The sequence below is a fragment of the Triticum aestivum genome, chromosome 7D (genome assembly GCF_018294505.1).
Source record: "Triticum aestivum cultivar Chinese Spring chromosome 7D, IWGSC CS RefSeq v2.1, whole genome shotgun sequence".
Lineage (NCBI taxonomy): Eukaryota > Viridiplantae > Streptophyta > Magnoliopsida > Poales > Poaceae > Triticum > Triticum aestivum.
The window spans coordinates 497,210,554-497,229,590 of NC_057814.1; the positions used below are offsets into that span (position 1 = coordinate 497,210,554).

Sequence of the window (19,037 nt, forward strand, 5' to 3'; positions counted from 1 at the left end):
ACCCACACTTCTTTCACCGCATCCTCAAAACCCTCCAAGTTAGAGCATCTCCAGCCGCACCCCCAAAAGCTTCCCCAGGCATTTTTTTTGTCGCCGGCGGCCGAAAATCGGCCCAGTCGCGCCCCCAGGAGCCCGTTTTTCGCCGGTTTTGGCCGAAACTGGCGCCGGCGGACCCAGGCCGAACCCGGCGCGCTGGGGGCGCCTGGGGGCGCCGGGGAACGCATTATTGGCACGAACGGGGATGGGCTCACCGCGTCAGCGAGACGCCGCTTCGTCGTCCTCACCGCCTCGGTTCCCGCGGGAATCAATGCGAAGGCTAGCCAAGGCTGTCGTGCTGTCGCGCCGGTCAGCCTTCATTGATGCCTCATGAGCGGCGCAGTGAAGGCGCCACCGACGCGCGACCCGCCCGCTCCCGCCACGCGTCGCCCGGCATGCAGGCTCTCGCCGCCCGGCCGCGGCTATAAAAGTCGATCCCCTGCCGGTGAACGCCACACTTCACCTCGCATCGCCACACAAAGCAGCACACTCCCCCTTCCCGCCGATGAGCGAATGGATGAGAGGTTCCCAGGCGACGGCGCGGCGGCGAACGGCTTCGGCTGCCGCCATAACCAAGAGCCGGAGGCGCGCCTCCTCTACGAGGCCGAGTATCCGGCGCCCCCGGACATGCGTGTGCCGGGGGCGTGGAGGCTGAGCGCCGGCGGCGTCCCAGTGCCATCGGTGCCCGAAGGGGCGGCACGGCGGGCTGAGATCGCCTGCATCCGCGCGTCGCTGACGGAGGAGCAGCGGAACGAGCCGAGGTACGCCGTTGACAGCCACACGCTGTGGACGATGTACTTCGAATGCCGCCGCGAAGAACAGATCGCCTCCGCCAACGGCGTCATCCCCCGCGGCCACCTCAACGCCGACGGACGGCGCGAGTGGTGGGGCGTGCCAGGTCGCACCCTCAAGGCCGTCCTCGACCACATCGAGACCGGCAATACGTCGCGCCTCGAGTACCCGTCGCGGCCGTCGTTCTCTCACCGCCGTGGCAGCTCCTGGACGCCGCGACGAGTGGAGCCGGGGACGTCCTCGTCGTCGGGTTACGGCTCGTTCTCCTCCGGCTCGCCGGCACTCCGCCCCGTCAAGCCGGGGTCGGAGGAGACGCCGCTTTGGCGCCGCACCCGCAGCGGTGCCCTCGTTATCAATGAGGGTGCCCGCCCCTCCCTGCGCTCCCCTCGCCTGGTCCGGCCGAAGCCCAAGTCGGGCCTGCTCCCCGTGAAGCCGGAGCACGTCGACATGGTGGCCCCCGACGACGAGGCCGCCCTAAAATGGGCGAAGGAGGACTACGTCCACGAGCAGGTGCGCCGCCAGCGCCGGGCTTACGTGGAGCTCCAGGCCCGGCGCCGTGGGCACGAGGAGGGCGACGTCATCGTCCTCGACAGCGATGAGGAGGACGAGGCCGGGCCGTCCAGCGCTCCACCATGCATCGACGACCCTGGCCACGGGTGCAGCAGGGACGGCGGCGGCTCCGGCGGGGCGCGCGACGACAATGACGACAACGGCGGCGACGACTACACCCGTTTCTACAGGCTTCTCGGCATGTAGATGGAGTGTGGTGGCCGCGACCCAGTAGTGCTAGGGGTAGTTTGGCGTAGTTTGCATGTTTTATCTTTTTTTGTACAAATTTCAATGAAGTTTCGCCGAGTTTGTGCCAGTTTCGCCGAGGTTGTACAATTTTGTACGAAATATCGCCAAGTTCGCGCGATTTTGGCGGCAACCTGGGGGCATCGACTGGGCACGCAATCGCCCCCACGCGCCAAGCAAGCGTCAGTTCACACCCAGACGGCTCTTTTTCGGCGTCCTGAAGGGCCAAACGGCTGGAGATGCTCTTAGTCCAGAAAATCTCAAATCGAACATGTTGTTGTAGGCAACACATCGCACTTGTGGACAAATGAAGAGGGGCATGATCTGAAACGCCTGTGGACAATGCGTGAAGATGATAGTCCGCGTAAGCCAGCTCCAAATCCGACGAGACAATCACAAGATCGATTTTGGTCATCGTCGGGGCATCTCTCTCATTAGTCCACATAAAACGTCTTCCATGTAACTCCTTGAGCTCATGATGACCGTGATCCACTAGCCGGTTCTTCCATCTCTAGTATGAACAAGACCCCGAGCGCAACATTGTGAACCTCCAGAAGGTAGTATCTCACAAGGGAGTAGGATACCTCCCAGTCTCATTCGCCGGCAAATAAGCAAAGCCATCCAACGTTCATACATAAAGTTCATACAACACCTATTATCATAAAACAAACATACAAATAACTCTCTAGTTAAAGCATTTAAATGCAACAACAAATGCGATCAAGATCGCAACTAAGTTAACAATTGATCCAACAACATAATGATACCAAGCCTCACTATCAATGGCATATTTTCTAATCTTTCTAATCTTTAAGCGCATTTTCTCCATCTTGATCTTGTGATCATCGACGACATCGGCAACATGCAACTCCAATTCCATCTTGCCCCCCTCAATTCTTTTCAATTTTTTCTTTCAATTTGTGATCATCGACAACATAAGCAGTTATTTTCGTTGGAAATATGCCCTAGAGGCAATAATAAATGGTTATTATTATATTTCTTTGTTCATGGTAATTGTCTATTGTTCATGCTATAATTGTATTGTCCGGAAATCGTAATACATGTGTGAATACATAGACCACAATGTGTCCCTAGTAAGCCTCTAGTTGACTAGCTCGTTGATCAACAGATAGTCATGGTTTCCTGACTATGGACATTGGATGTCATTGATAACAGGATCACATCATTAGGAGAATGATGTGATGGACAAGACCCAATCCTAAGCATAGCATAAAAGATCGTGTAGTTTCGTTTGCTAGAGCTTTTCCAATGTCAAGTATCTTTTCCTTAGACCATGAGATCGTGCAACTCCCGGATACCGTAGGAGTGCTTTGGGTGTGCCAAACGTCACAACGTAACTGGGTGACTATAAAGGTGCACTACGGGTATCTCCGAAATTGTCTGTTGGGTTGGCACGGATCGAGACTGGGATTTGTCACTCCGTGTGACGGAGAGGTATCTCTGGGCCCACTCGGTAATGCATCATCATAATGAGCTCAATGTGACTAAGGCGTTAGTCACGGGATCATGCATTGCGGTACGAGTAAAGAGACTTGCCGGTAACGAGATTGAACAAGGTATTGGGATACCGACGATCGAATCTCGGGCAAGTAACATACCGATTGACAAAGGGAATTGCATACGGGATTGATTGAATCCTCGACACCGTGGTTCATCCGATGAGATCATCGTGGAACATGTGGGAGCCAACATGGGTATCCGGATCCCGCTGTTGGTTATTGACCGGAGAGGCGTCTCGGTCATGTCTGCATGTCTCCCGAACCCGTAGGGTCTACACACTTAAGGTTCGTGACGCTAGGGTTGTAGAGATATGTGTATGCGGAAACCCGAAAGTTGTTCGGAGTTCCGGATGAGATCCCGGACGTCACGAGAGGTTCCGGAATGGTCCAGAGGTGAAGAATTATATATAGGAAGTCCAGTTTCGGCCACCGGGAAAGTTTCGGGGGTTACCGGTATTGTACCGGGACCACCGGAAGGGTCCCGGGGGTCCACCGGGTGGGGCCACCTATCCTGGAGGGCCCCGTGGACTGAAAGTGGAAGGGAACCAGCCCTTAGTGGGCTGGGGCGCCCCCCCTTGGGCCTCCCCCCATGCGCCTAGGGTTGGGAACCCTAGGGGGAAGCTTCCCCCTTGCCTTGGGGGGCAAGGCAACCCCTTCCCCCTCTTTGGCCGCCGCCCCCCTTGGAGATCCCATCTACCTGGGCCGGCGCCCCCCCAGGGGCCTATATAAAGGGGGGAGGGCAGCAACCTACAGCCTTGGGCGCCTCCCTCCTCCCCTGCAACACCTCTCTGTCCCTCGCGGAAGCTTGGCGAAGCCCTGCCGGAGACCCGCTACATCCACCACCACGCCGTCGTGCTGCTGGATCTCCATCAACCTCTCCTTCCCCCTTGCTGGATCAAGAAGGAGGAGACGTTGCTGCACCGTACGTGTATTGAACGCGGAGGTGCCGTCCGTTCGGCACTCGGTCATCGGTGATTTGGATCACGGCGAGTACGACTCCGTCATCCACGTTCATTGGAACGCTTCCGCTCGCGATCTACAAGGGTATGTAGATGCACTCCTTTCCCCTCGTTGCTAGTAGACTCCATAGATGCATCTTGGTGAGCGTAGGAAAATTTTAAAATTATGCTACGATTACCAACAGTGGCATCATGAGCCAGGCCTATGCGTAGTTACTATGCACGAGTAGAACACAAAGCAGTTGTGGGCGTTGATGTTGCCAATTCTTCTTGCCGCTACTAGTCGTTTCTTGTTTCGGCGGCATTGTAGGATGAAGCGGCCCGGACCGACCTTACACGTACGCTTACGTGAGACAGGTTCCACCGACTGACATGCACTAGTTGCATAAGGTGGCTAGCGGGTGTCTGTCTCTCCTACTTTAGTCGGAACGGATTCGATGAAAAGGGTCCTTATGAAGGGTAAATAGAAATTGGCAAATCACGTTGTGGTCATACGTAGGTAAGAAACGTTCTTGCTAGAAACCTACAAACCACGTAAAAACTTGCAACAACAATTAGAGGACGTCTAACTTGTTTTTGCAGCAAGTGCTATGTGATGTGATATGGCCAGAAGATGTGATGAATGATATATGTGATGTATGAGATTGATCATATTCTTGTAATAGGAATCACGACTTGCATGTCAATGAGTATGACAACCGGCAGGAGCCATAGGAGTTGTCTTTATTATTTTGTATGACCTGCGTGTCATTGAATAACGCCATGTAATTTACTTTACTTTGTTGCTAAACGCGTTAGCCATAGAAGTAGAAGTAATCTTTGGCGTGACGACTTCATGAAGACACAATGATGGAGATCATGATGATGGAGATCATGGTGTCATGCCGGTGACGAAGATGATCATGGTGCCCCGAAGATGGAGATCAAAGGAGCATGATGATATTGGCCATATCATGTCACTATTTGATTGCATGTGATGTTTATCATGTTTTTGCATCTTATTTGCTTAGAACGACGGTAGTAAGTAAGATGATGCCTTATAATAATTTCAAGAAAGTGTTCACCCTAACTGTGCACCGTTGCGAAGGTTCGTTGTTTCGAAGCACCACGTGATGATCGGGTGTGATAGATTCTAACGTTCGAATACAACGGGTGTTGACGAGCCTAGCATGTACAGACATGGCCTCGGAACACACGCAATACACTTAGGTTGACTTGACGAGCCTAGCATGTACAGACATGGCCTCGGAACACGGAGGACCGAAAGGTCGAGCATGAGTCGTATAGAAGATACGATCAACATGGAGATGTTCACCGATCTTGACTAGTCCGTCTCACGTGATGATCGGACACGGCCTAGTTCAACTCGGATCATGTTTCACTTAGATGACTAGAGGGATGTCTATCTGAGTGGGAGTTCATTAAATAATTTGATTAGATGAACTTAATTATCATGAACTTAGTCTAAAATCTTTACACTATGTCTTGTAGATCTAATGGCCAACGTTGTCCTCAATTTCAACGCGTTCCTAGAGAAAACCAAGCTGAAAGATGATGGCAGCAACTATATGGACTGGGTCCGGAACCTGAGACTCATCCTCATAGTAGCCAAGAAAGATTATGTCTTAGAAGCACCGCTAGGTGATGCACCAATCCCACAGAACCAAGACGTTATGAACGCTTGGCAATCACGTGCTGATGATTACTCCCTCGTTCAGTGCGGCATGCTTTACAGCTTAGAACCGGGTCTCCAAAAGCGTTTTGAGAAACATGGAGCATATGAGATGTTCGAGGAGCTGAAACTGGTTTTTCAAGCTCATGCCCGGGTCGAGAGATATGATGTGTCCGACAAGTTCTTCAGCTGTAAAATGGAGGAGAACAGTTCTGTCAGTGAGCACATACTCAGAATGTCTGGGTTGCACAACCGCTTGTCTCAGCTGGGAGTTAATCTCCCGGATGACGCGGTCATTGACAGAATCCTCCAGTCGCTTCCACCAAGCTACAAGAGCTTTGTGATGAACTACAATATGCAGGGGATGGAAAAGACCATTCCTGAGGTATATTCAATGCTGAAATCAGCAGAAGGGGATATCAGAAGAGAACATCAAGTGTTGATGGTGAATAAAACCACTAAGTTCAAGAAGGGCAAGGGTAAGAAGAACTTCAAGAAGGACGGCAAGGGAGTTGCCGCGCCCGGTAAGCCAGTTACTGGGAAGAAGTCAAAGAATGGACCCAAGCCCGGGACTGAGTGCTTTTATTGCAAGGGAAGTGGTCACTGGAAGCGGAACTGCCCCAAATATTTAGCGGACAAGAAGAAGGCCGGCAACACCAAAGGTATATGTGATATACATGTAATTGATGTGTACCTTACCAGTACTCGTAGTAGCTCCTGGGTATTTGATACCGGTGCGGTTGCTCATATTTGTAACTCAAAGTAGGAACTACGGAATAAACGGAGACTGGCAAAGGACGAGGTGACGATGCGCGTCGGGAATGGTTCCAAGGTCAATGTGATCGCCGTCGGCACGCTACCTCTGCATCTACCCACGGGATTAGTTTTAAACCTCAATAATTGTTATTTAGTGCCAGCTTTGAGCATGAACATTGTATCTGGATCTCGTTTAATTCGAGATGGCTACTCATTTAAATCCGAGAATAATGGTTGTTCTATTTATTTGAGAGATATGTTTTATGGTCATGCCCCACTGGTCAATGGTTTATTTTTGATGAATCTCGAACGTGATGTTACACATGTTCATAGTGTGAATACCAAAAGATGTAAAGTTGATAACGATAGTCCCACATACTTGTGGCACTGCCGCCTTGGTCACATTGGCGTCAAGCGCATGAAGAAGCTCCATGCAGATGGACTTTTGGAGTTGATTACGAATCATTTGACACGTGCGAACCATGCCTCATGGGTAAGATGACCAAGACTCCGTTCTCCGGAACAATGGAGCGAGCAACCAACTTATTGAAAATCATACATACCGATGTGTGCGGTCCAATGAGTGTTGAGGCTCGCAGAGGATACCGTTATGTTCTCACTCTCACTGATGACTTAAGTAGATATGGGTATGTCTACCTAATGAAACACAAGTCTGAAACCTTTGAAAAGTTCAAGGAATTTCAGAGTGAAGTTGAGAATCAACGTGACAGGAAAATAAAATTCTTACGATCAGATCGTGGTGGAGAATATTTAAGTCACGAATTTGGTACACACTTAAGGAAATGTGGAATAGTTTCACAACTCACGCCGCCTGGAACACCTCAGAGAAATGGTGTGTCCGAACGTCGTAATCGCACTCTATTGGATATGGTGCGATCTATGATGTCTCTTACCGATTTACCGCTCTCATTTTGGGGTTATGCTTTAGAGACTGCCGCATTCACTTTAAATAGGGCTCCGTCGAAATCCATTGAGACGACACCGTATGAATTATGGTTTGGGAAGAAACCTAAGCTGTCGTTTCTAAAAGTTTGGGGATGCGATGCTTATGTCAAGAAACTTCAACCTGAAAAGCTCGAACCCAAATCGGAAAAATGCGTCTTCATAGGATACCCTAAGGAAACTATTGGGTATACCTTCTACCTCAGATCCGAAGGCAAGATCTTCGTTTCCAAGAACGGGTCCTTTCTAGAGAAGGAGTTTCTCTCGAAAGAATTGAGTGGGAGGAAAGTGGAACTTGATGAGGTGATAGTCACCCCTTCCGAACCGGAAAGTAGCGCAGCGCGGGAAAATGTTCCTGTGGTGCCTACACCGACTGGGGAGGAAGTTAATGATGATGATCATGAAGCTTCGGATCAAGTTACTGAACTTCGTAGGTCCACAAGGACACGTTCCGCACCAGAGTGGTACGGCAACCCTGTCCTGGAAATCATGTTGTTAGACAACCGTGAACCTTCGAACTATGAAGAAGCGATGGCGGGCCCGGATTCCGACAAATGGCTAGAAGCCATGAAATCCGAGATAGAATCCATGTATGAAAACAAAGTATGGACTTTGACTGACTTGCCCGATGAGCGGCGAGCCATAGAAAACAAATGGATCTTTAAGAAGAAGACGGACGCAGATGGTAATGTGACCATCTACAAAGCTCGACTTGTCGCTAAGGGTTATCGACAAGTTCAAGGGGTTGACTACGATGAGACTTTCTCACCCGCAGCGAAGCTGAAGTCCGTCCGAATCATGTTAGCAATTGCCGCATACTATGATTATGAGATATGGCAGATGGACGTCAAAACGGCATTCCTTAACGGCTTCCTTAAGGAAGAGTTGTATATGATGCAGCCGGAAGGTTTTGTCGATGCTAAGAATGCTAACAAAGTATGCAAGCTCCAGCGCTCAATCTATGGGCTGGTGCAAGCATCTCGGAGTTGGAACATTCGCTTTGATGAGATGATCAAAGCGTTTGGGTTTACACAGACTTATGGAGAAGCCTTTGTTTACAAGAAAGTGAGTGGGAGCTCTGTAGCATTTCTCATATTATATGTGGATGACATACTGTTGATGGGAAATGATATAGAATTCTTGGAAAGTATAAAGGCCTATTTGAATAAGTGTTTTTCAATGAAGGACCTTGGAGAAGCTGCTTATATATTAGGCATCAAGATCTATAGAGATAGATCAAGACGCCTCATTGGTCTTTCACAGAGTACATACCTTGACAAGATATTGAAGAAGTTCAATATGGATCAGTCCAAGAAGGGGTTCTTGCCTGTATTGCAAGGTGTGCAATTGAGCACGGCTCAATGCCCGACCACGGCAGAAGATATAGAGAAGATGAGTGTCATCCCCTATGCCTCGGCCATAGGGTCTATTATGTATGCCATGTTGTGTACCAGACCTGATGTAAACCTTGCCGTAAGTTTGGTAGGAAGGTACCAAAGTAATCCCGGCATGGAACACTGGACAGCGGTCAAGAATATCCTGAAGTACCTGAAGAGGACTAAGGATATGTTTCTCGTTTATGGAGGTGACGAAGAGCTCGTCGTAAAGGGTTACGTCGACGCTAGCTTCGACACAGATCTGGATGACTCGAAGTCACAGACCGGATACGTGTATATTTTGAATGGAGGAGCAGTAAGCTGGTGCAGTTGCAAGCAAAGCGTCGTGGCGGGATCTACATGTGAAGCGGAGTACATGGCAGCCTCGGAGGCAGCACAGGAAGCAGTCTGGATGAAGGAGTTCATTACCGACCTAGGGGTGATTCCCAATGCGTCGGGCCCGATGACTCTCTTCTGTGACAACACTGGAGCCATTGCCCTTGTGAAGGAGCCCAGGTTTCACAGGAAGACCAGGCATATCAAGCGTCGCTTCAACTCCATCCGTGAAAGTGTTCAAAATGGAGACATAGATATTTGTAAAGTACATACGGACCTGAATGTAGCAGATCCGTTGACTAAACCTCTCCCTAGGGCAAAACATGATCAACACCAGGACGCAATGGGTGTTCGATTCATCACAATGTAACTAGATTATTGACTCTAGTGCAAGTGGGAGACTGTTGGAAATATGCCCTAGAGGCAATAATAAATGGTTATTATTATATTTCTTTGTTCATGGTAATTGTCTATTGTTCATGCTATAATTGTATTGTCCGGAAATCGTAATACATGTGTGAATACATAGACGACAATGTGTCCCTAGTAAGCCTCTAGTTGACTAGCTCGTTGATCAACAGATAGTCATGGTTTCCTGACTATGGACATTGGATGTCATTGATAACAGGATCACATCATTAGGAGAATGATGTGATGGACAAGACCCAATCCTAAGCATAGCATAAAAGATCGTGTAGTTTCGTTTGCTAGAGCTTTTCCAATGTCAAGTATCTTTTCCTTAAACCATGAGATCGTGCAACTCCCGGATACCGTAGGAGTGCTTTGGGTGTGCCAAACGTCACAACGTAACTGGGTGACTATAAAGGTGCACTACGGGTATCTCCGAAATTGTCTGTTGGGTTGGCACGGATCGAGACTGGGATTTGTCACTCCGTGTGACGGAGAGGTATCTCTGGGCCCACTCGGTAATGCATCATCATAATGAGCTCAATGTGACTAAGGCGTTAGTCACGGGATCATGCATTGCGGTACGAGTAAAGAGACTTGCCGGTAACGAGATTGAACAAGGTATTGGGATACCGACGATCGAATCTCGGGCAAGTAACATACCGATTGACAAAGGGAATTGCATACGGGATTGATTGAATCCTCGACACCGTGGTTCATCCGATGAGATCATCGTGGAACATGTGGGAGCCAACATGGGTATCCAGATCCCGCTGTTGGTTATTGACCGGAGAGGCGTCTCGGTCATGTATGCATGTCTCCCGAACCCGTAGGGTCTACACACTTAAGGTTCGTGACGCTAGGGTTGTAGAGATATGTGTATGCGGAAACCCGAAAGTTGTTCGGAGTCCCGGATGAGATCCCGGACGTCACGAGAGGTTCCGGAATGGTCCGGAGGTGAAGAATTATATATAGGAAGTCCAGTTTCGGCCACCGGGAAAGTTTCGGGGGTTACCGGTATTGTACCGGGACCACCGGAAGGGTCCCGGGGGTCCACCGGGTGGGGCCACCTATCCTGGAGGGCCCCGTGGGCTGAAAGTGGAAGGGAACCAGCCCTTAGTGGGCTGGGGCGCCCCCCTTGGGCCTCCCCCCATGCGCCTAGGGTTGGGAACCCTAGGGGGGGAGCTTCCCCCTTGCCTTGGGGGGCAAGGCAACCCCTTCCCCCTCTTTGGCCGCCGCCCCCCTTGGAGATCCCATCTACCTGGGCCGGCGCCCCCCCAGGGGCCTATATAAAGGGGGGAGGGCAGCAACCTACAGCCTTGGGCGCCTCCCTCCTCCCCTGCAACACCTCTCTCTCCCTCGTAGAAGCTTGGCGAAGCCCTGCCGGAGACCCGCTACATCCACCACCACGCCGTCGTGCTGCTGGATCTCCATCAACCTCTCATTCCCCCTTGCTGGATCAAGAAGGAGGAGACGTCGCTGCACCGTACGTGTGTTGAACGCGGAGGTGCCGTCCGTTCGGCACTCGGTCATCGGTGATTTGGATCACGGCGAGTACGACTCCGTCATCCACGTTCATTGGAACGCTTCCGCTCGCGATCTACAAGGGTATGTAGATGCACTCCTTTCCCCTCGTTGCTAGTAGACTCCATAGATGCATCTTGGTGAGCGTAGGAAAATTTTAAAATTATGCTACGATTACCAACAATTTTGACCTCAGATTGCATATAAATCAAATACTACCACATATAATTCCTCCCAAAATAAAACCCACAAATCACTATACTTATAGAGTATTGCAAGAGCTAATCTAACCATGAGAGATGAAAGGACAAATTTGCTAACCTTTTTGATCACTTGGATGGATGGGGTGCCTTCAAATCTTCACAAATTTTGGCAAAAATGAAGTGTGAGCTCAAGAGGAAGAGGAAGAAAACAAAGGAAAGGGGAAAGGGGAAGAACATAGCGCTCGGGCTCGACAAAGAGGTTTATATATATAGGATGCCCTTCAGTACCGGTTGGTTATACGAACCGGGACTAAAGGTGAATCTCTAGTCCCGGTTCATATAACCAACAGGTACTAAAGGTGCTGGTGGGGCCACAGCCTGACACAAGCCTGCCACCACGTCTTTAGTACCGATTCGTGGCACGAACCAATATTAATGATCGCCGCCGCCTAGTCATTGAAACCGACACTAATGAGCACATTAGTGCCGGTTCAGTTACAAACTGGGACTATAATGTGTTTCACATTAGACCCTTTTTCTACTAGTGAACAATGGCACTAAACATTGCATAACCATATATTACTAGTAGTCGATTACATGGAGTTTAGTCTGCTGAAAACACACCGAATTTTAACCTTAATCGAGGCACTAAACTCACTTGCATCGTTACACCCATACAAAGTCAATGCATGCAAGCCATGAGAAGAGGACACACCGGAGGACTAGTCCTAGGCGGTTACACGCAACAAATAGCACTCGGATCCTGCCTTCCCAAACCCTTTCCCTCCCAACGCACGCCACGCCATGCCCTCCTCCTCTCGCCGCCGTCGCGGGCCCCGTCGGCGCCGCCGCAAGGAGGCGGCGGCGGAGACGAGGAACTGGGCGGACATGCCGCTGGACGCGATCTTGGCCGTCTTCCACAGACTCGACCACATCGACATCCTGATGGCGGCCGACCAGGTGTGCAGCTCCTGGCGCCGCGCGGCGCGGGACGAGCCCGCGCTATGGCGCCGCATCGACATGCGCGGCAACGCGGACCTCTCCTCCCGCATCAACCGCCAGGGGATCGCCTGCGACGCCGTGCGGCGCAGCGCGGGGCAGTGCGAGTCATTCTGCGGCGAGTACGCCGGCGACGCCGGGTTCCTGCTACCTCAGCGAGCAGTGAGCACCTACAAACTCGATCCCGTGCTAATTCCATTTAATTATTAATTATTGTTGTCGTACAGAGGTTTATTTTTGTGTTCCGTTTAAATCTAAATCTACGATTTTCCCTTGTTAGCTAGCCTGGGCATGGCTTCATCCCTTGATCTTTTGTTGATTTTTGGTTCTGGCTAGTACTCTCTTTGTTCCCAAATCTAGTCTTTTTAGAGATTTCAACAAGGGACTACATACGAAATAAAAATGAGTGAATCTATATTCTAAAATATGTCTATATACATCTGTATGTTGTAGTCCATTTGAAATTTCTAAAAAGACCTATATTTAAAAACGGAGGGAGTACATAGTATATGTGTTAATTGCACCTAACATTCAAAATTTTACATATAATTTTGGTTTTTATCATCATGTCATTTGTTTTCACATACATCTTTAACCAAAAAATTTGTTTCTGAAACAATGCAAACCAGAACCAAAAATACATATTCTAGGAAATACAGAGCACACAAAATTATTTGTTCTGCTGCCCGTAATTGTTATATTTATCTTGACTGTCGCCCATAATAATTGTTTGTCGAATTTGGAATTGTTTAGATTTCAGAGACGGAAGATAGCTACGTATAGAAAAAATATACTCGATACTGTTAAATGGACTGAACTTCATATATGAGTTCAGACTATTTGATAGCAGTTAAATGGACCGAACTTCAAATATTGACGCTAATTGAAAATTTGTTGGTCATCTTATGCATTGAGTAATTTTAGTTTTGACATATAGACTTTACTTGGTTTAACTGTGTTATGACCCGCATATTAAGGGTTTAGCCCAGTGGGTTATGGCCCAAGTTATTTTATTATTATTAAGGGCTTAGCCCAATTATCCCATCGTTATTAGGATCGTTTGCTTAGGAGTCAAGTAAACCTCTCTATATAAGAAGAGGAGATGTATCAATCTAATCAAGTAAAAAATAATCATTATTTGCTCGGCTTTCGAAGGAAGCCGGGAGACCTAACCCTAGCCGCCTCTTGTGCCGTCGCCGCCTCTTTTTCATCGCGCCACGGCGCCCCGCCGCCGGCAGCCGCGATCGCATCTCCGTCAACCCTCCCCTTTTCGTACAACCTACGCCCTAGACCAAGTAGGATCCTAGCTCCTACCAATTTGGTATCAGGTAGCTCGGTTTCGATCGTGTCTGCACCACCACCCAACTCACCGCTACCCGTCACCACCGCGCCGGTGCCTCTCTCCATCGCGCCGCTGGCTCTCCCCACCGCACTACTGGACTCCACCGGCCAGACACCGCCGCCCTCCACCGCGCCGCCCGTCGCCATCTACTTGCCGGCGGAGATGACCGGGGTCCTCAATGACCTCGTCACTGCCGTCCAGGGCATACGCCTCTACCTGGCCGGGCCCTACGGGCAGCCGCCGCCCTTGCAGCCGGCCGCCGCGACCGGGCCAGCCGCCCTGCCCCTGGTACGCGGCCACCACGGCGCCGATCGGGCCTCTACACCACCACTGGCCCGGTCAGCCGCCGCCCGCCGTCGCCCCCCACTGGCCGCAAGCGATCGCCGCGCCCCCGACGCCTCCCGGGTCCGGGCAGCCGCAGCCCCAGCTACTGGCCCCACCGCCGCCCGCTGCCGTGCCTCAATGGCCACAGTGGCCGGCCCCGGCCCTCGCAGCGCCCCCGACACCTCCCGGGTCCGGGCAGCTGCCGGCCCCACCGCGTCCCGTTGTCGCGCCTCTATGGCCACAGTGGCCGGCCCCAGCCCTCGCTGCGTCCCCCACTCCACCCTGGTTTATACCGCCGCAGCTGCCGGCCCCGCCCCCGCCCAGCACGGGGCCCGGGTCACCCACGCAGGGAGGCGTACCGATTCAGCAAGTGCGCTTTCCGCCGTCACCGTCCCCAATACCGGCCTCGCTGACCGGATCATCGCCGCCACCCTTCTACACGTCGGCTGGAGACCAGGCGGCACCCACTCTACAGTTCGGCGATCCCTCCGGCTTGGCGGGGCACTCCACGGGTCGCGGCCATGCTGACCGGGCGCCCCAATCCTCGCTACTTCGCACCTCCGAGCCAGTCGGCCACGGCGCGCCTACTCAGACACCGCCGCGGTTTGCCAAACTGGACTTCGCCACTTATGACGGCACGGAGGACCCCCTCAACTTGCTCAACCAGTGCGAGCAGTTCTTTCACGGGCAGTGCACCCTCGCCTCGGAGCATACCTGGCTCGCCTCTTACCACCTCCGCGGCGCGGCACAGACCTGGTACTACGCCCTCGAGCAGGACGAGGGCATCATGCCCCCTTGGGAGCGCTTCCGCGAGCTCTGCCTCCTTCGTTTTGTGCCACCGATCCGCGGGAGCCGCCTGGCAGAGCTAGGCCACCTTCCCTTCACCTCCACTGTTCAGGACTTTGCCGACCGTTTCCAGGCCTGGCATGCCACTCGTCGGGCGTGATGGCGCAGCAGCGGGCCGACCTCTTCGTCGGTGGACTTCCGGATCACATCCACGTGGACGTGGAGCTTCGGGGACCCCAGGATCTCCAGACGGCCATGTACTATGCACGCGCGTTCGAGCGTCGCGCGGTGGCCATCCAGCAGGAATCACCGTCCCGGGCCGCTGGGTCGCTACCTTGATCGGATGTTTACACGCAGGGTCGGCCTGCTCAGGCTTCCGCGGCACCCCTCGCCGCGACCTCGGCGCGCTCGTTCCGCCGGCTCACCTCGGCCGAGCTACTCGAGCGTCGCTGCCAAGGGTTGTGCTTCAACTGCGACGAGCCCTACACGCCCGGCCACGTCTGCCCACGACTCTTCTACCTGGAGGCTGCAGACTACATTCCGGAGGACGCGTCGCCGCCGACCTGACCGTCCCAGCTGTCGCGAAGGTGTTTGACGCTAGTTGATCACCTCGAGGAATTCAGCAAGCGCTTCCCCACCTTACAGCTTGAGGACGAGCTTTTTGTGCAGGCGGGGAGAAGTGTTATGACCGGCATATTAGGGGTTTAGCCCAGTGGGTTGTGGCCCAGGTTATCTTATCATTATTAGGTGCTTAGCCCAATTATCTTATTGTTATTAGGATCATTTGCTTAGGAGTCAAGTAAACTTCTCTATATAAGGAGAGGAGATGTATCAACCTAATCAAGCAAGAAGCAATCATTATTTGCTCGGCTTCCCCAAGGGAGCCGGGAGACCTAACCCTAGCTGCCTCTTGCGCCGCCGCCGCCTCTTCTTCATCGCGCCACGGCGCCCCACCGCCGGCAGCCGCGGTCGCATCTCCGTCAACCCTCCCCTTTCTCGTACAACCTATGCCCTAGACCAGGTAGCATCGTAGCTCGTATTAATGATAAGATAACTTGGGCCATAACTCACTGGGCTAAACCCCTAATATGCCGGTCATAACAAACGGACACCTGATTTCATCAGAGTAATGCAAAGTTAAACATATAGATTTGTAGGTAAATATTATCCAAGCATGAATCTGTGATCAAATGCTTTCGCAATGCCTTGTTCTCCATTCATTTTGTTGAATTGTTTTATTTTAGCGGTCGTTATTTGTCAAGCTGCACATTGTAGCTATATATTCACTTATCAGAAAATATATAAATTGAACATTTTCCATGCCCTTGTTTTTATCTTTGCAGGGCTCCCTGTTTGAAGAGCCTTCGCCTGATCTCATGCGACGGCATCTCACTCGACGAGTTTGCGGAGCTAATAAGAAGGTTTCCTCTGCTCGAGGAGCTCGAGCTATCTGAGTGTCCAGAGCTACTAGTGGATTGCTCTTGCTCTCTATATCCTGAGGTGTACGAGGTTCTTGGGCAAGCATGCCCACAGCTGAAGCATTTCAGGATGAACAAACAATACTTCCTAGAACAGAAATGGGGCAACAATGACGCCGATGCCGAGGGGATTGCAGGCATGCATGAGCTGCGCTCACTGCAGCTCGTCGCCAACGACCTCACCAACAAAGGGCTGGCAGCCATCTTGGAGAACTGCCCGCGCCTGGAGTCGCTGGACATACGCCATTGCTTCAATGTCAAAATGGACGACGACGGCCTCGGCGACAACGACGGCGGGGACGACGACGACGGCACGCTGCTGCGAGAGAAGTGCGCCCGTATCAAAACGCTACGACTTCCCCGTGACTCGACCGATGACTACCACCTCGAGGTTCAAAGCCCTAGGTTCGCTGGCACAGAGGAAGAAATCAGGCGTGCCTGGTCCATCAGTCCGGTCTACTACTCCCCGTGGCTCCAGGAATCGGAGGAAGACGATGACGATTTTTACCGCAGTCCTTCCCGTTACGAGGCTGACCTCGACAAATACGAGAAGGTGCTTCCTAGGAGCATGCGGACGTTCCTCTGATGAGAAGACCATCCTCCTGCATTTCGGGCCTTGTCCATGTACGTGTAGGCGTGTAGCCAACATTTTCTCATGAAGCACCGTGGCCTTGCATGTTATCTTGTTTTGTCATAATGCAGTCGTATCAGTTTAAACCATAATCATGTTACAATGAGTAAATTTGCGCTCTATTTTTCCTGTGAGCGAAGAGTAAATTTGCACTTGCAGGTCAATACTGCAGACACTATTTATGATTTTCAAGCTATTTTTAATTCGGAATGAAACATATGACATGTGTGCTTGGAAAATTAACTAGTATATGTAAATAGACATGCAACAAAGTAAGGCCTCCTTTGATTTGCAGGAATTTTATGGGATATGATCCCTATAGGAAAATTTTCTTTACAGCTTGTTTGGCACCCATCATTTGGGTCGGAATTCATGAAATTCAATTGTGAATTCCAACACCAACATGTTTGATTGCCCTGGAATTGGTTGTCAGAATTCATTTCACAGTTCCATAGGTTCGAACCGGTACTTAAACCAAATCCTGGCCAATAAGCTACCATTCCCCAAATCCAATCTCTCTCGACGCCCTCATCTTGCCCTCCACGCCCTCGTCTCCTTCCACCACCGCCGCCCATGAGATTCGCTGTCGCCGCCAGTCCAAAGGAGGCAGGCCGCCGGAGTCCATCCCCCACAAGCAGAGCATCCTAACGTCAGGCCAAGGGAACCCACCGATCCCATCTCTCCAGCCCCCTCTTGTACCTCACCGCCCTAGTGGGAAACGTAGTAGAAAACACAAAAAAATTCTCCTACAAATCAAGTTCCCAGAATCACTATGAAGATGCGTATGGGTTAGATGTGATCCTTACCAGCTCGAGCAATGGAAGAAGAGTTGGCCAAGGACTGCCGATCCAGATTCCCGCAGCTAGAATTTACAACCTCCCAACTGCGAGAGTTTCTCCCTTAAACGAAGATTGAAAGCACGATCTCTCTACCGGGTTGCACGCGTACGAGATCAGCGATACGGCAGCGCTTTCCCATCTAGAACTAATTGACGAAGAGGACTAGGGGTGGAGCAGCCCTGCAGCGTCTACGAACAGTTTTATGTAGATAGGAGGCGGCCCTTTGCGCCTGAAATTGTGTGCAAAAGAGGGGCTGCCCCTCCACTATATATAGGTGTAGGGGAAGGGCAACGTGTGAGAGCCTGACTTAATAGGGACAATAGACGACTCATATCAACAAGGAATTCCGGGAGCCCATCCGGAAAAACACCAAACTTAAGCGTGCTCAGCTTGGAGCAATTTCAGGATGGGTGACCGACTGGAAAGTTGGTCCTAGGTGCGCACGAGTGAGGATAAAGTGCGCATGAAAAACTAGATCCTGCTAGGAGTAACGGCTAGTAACCGGCAGGTGTGTCCGGAGCATTACAAGCTGGTATCAGAGCTGACCCTCAAGGTTGTACGGATGTGTTGCAGGTTAGGTGCGGTCATGTTGTGCATGAAGTTTGTGGCCCGCCATGACACACATCATGACACATGTGTCGGACTGGACGCACAGACGTGTGCCAAGAGAAAACTTTCCTATGGGCCAACGAGGACGTCAATTCCTTTGAGTGGGGGTGTATGTGAGAGTGACTTAATAGAGATGATTAGACTACTCATATTAATAAGGAGTTTCTTCTTTTTCGAGAGCCGGTTCGGAAAGAACTCCAATGTTAAGTGTGCTCACCTTGGAGCAATTTCAGGGTGGGTGACAGGCTGGGAAATTGGCCTGAGGTGCGCATGAGTGAGGACAAAGTGCGCAGGAAAGACTAGTGTTGATTTGTGGGGTCAATCTAGATCCCGCCGGGAGTAACGGCGAGTAACCGGCGGATGTGTTCGGAGCATTACAAACCGCCATGGAGTGAGCAGTCTCCCCATCTTCAGAAGTATAGCTGGAAGAAACTACTTGATCTTCATAAACATGGGAAACTGGGGGTGATTCATGCTCTTCCACATGCTTCCCTCAAGCCTTCCTTTTTGATCCTCTTCTCCTCCTATGTCCTTTTCACCTTGCTTCATGAGATTGTAGAAAATTTGATCTGATCATGATCTTGTTTGAGCTTTTATTGAGCATACAAGCTTATCTCAAGAGCTGTATTGAGCTGAGTTGGATATTGAAGGAACAATCTCATTGTATTCATTATGCTCATATTATCAAG

At 51.1% G+C, this 19,037-nt stretch overlaps 1 protein-coding gene across 1 annotated transcript; it reads left to right on the forward strand.

The window, feature by feature from the left end:
- The first annotated feature begins 12,096 nt into the window (after nt 1–12,096).
- LOC123167706 (putative F-box/LRR-repeat protein 23) lies at nt 12,097–17,130 on the forward strand. The gene is made up of 2 exons (XM_044585562.1): nt 12,097–12,479; nt 16,135–17,130. The coding sequence occupies exons 1-2, from the start codon at nt 12,145–12,147 to the stop codon at nt 16,853–16,855; spliced, it is 1,056 nt and encodes a 351-aa protein (XP_044441497.1). The 5' UTR covers nt 12,097–12,144; the 3' UTR covers nt 16,856–17,130.
- Nucleotides 17,131–19,037: the final 1,907 nt, after the last annotated feature.

Excerpts from the sequence above, each read along its gene's own strand:
- LOC123167706 (XM_044585562.1), top strand. The coding sequence starts at position 12,145 with ATGCCCTCCTCCTCTCGCCGCCGTCGCGGGCCCCGTCGGCGCCGCCGC. Across the intron at positions 12,480-16,134 it reads GAGTACGCCGGCGACGCCGG|GGCTCCCTGTTTGAAGAGCC; the intron begins GTTCCTGCTACC and ends TTATCTTTGCAG.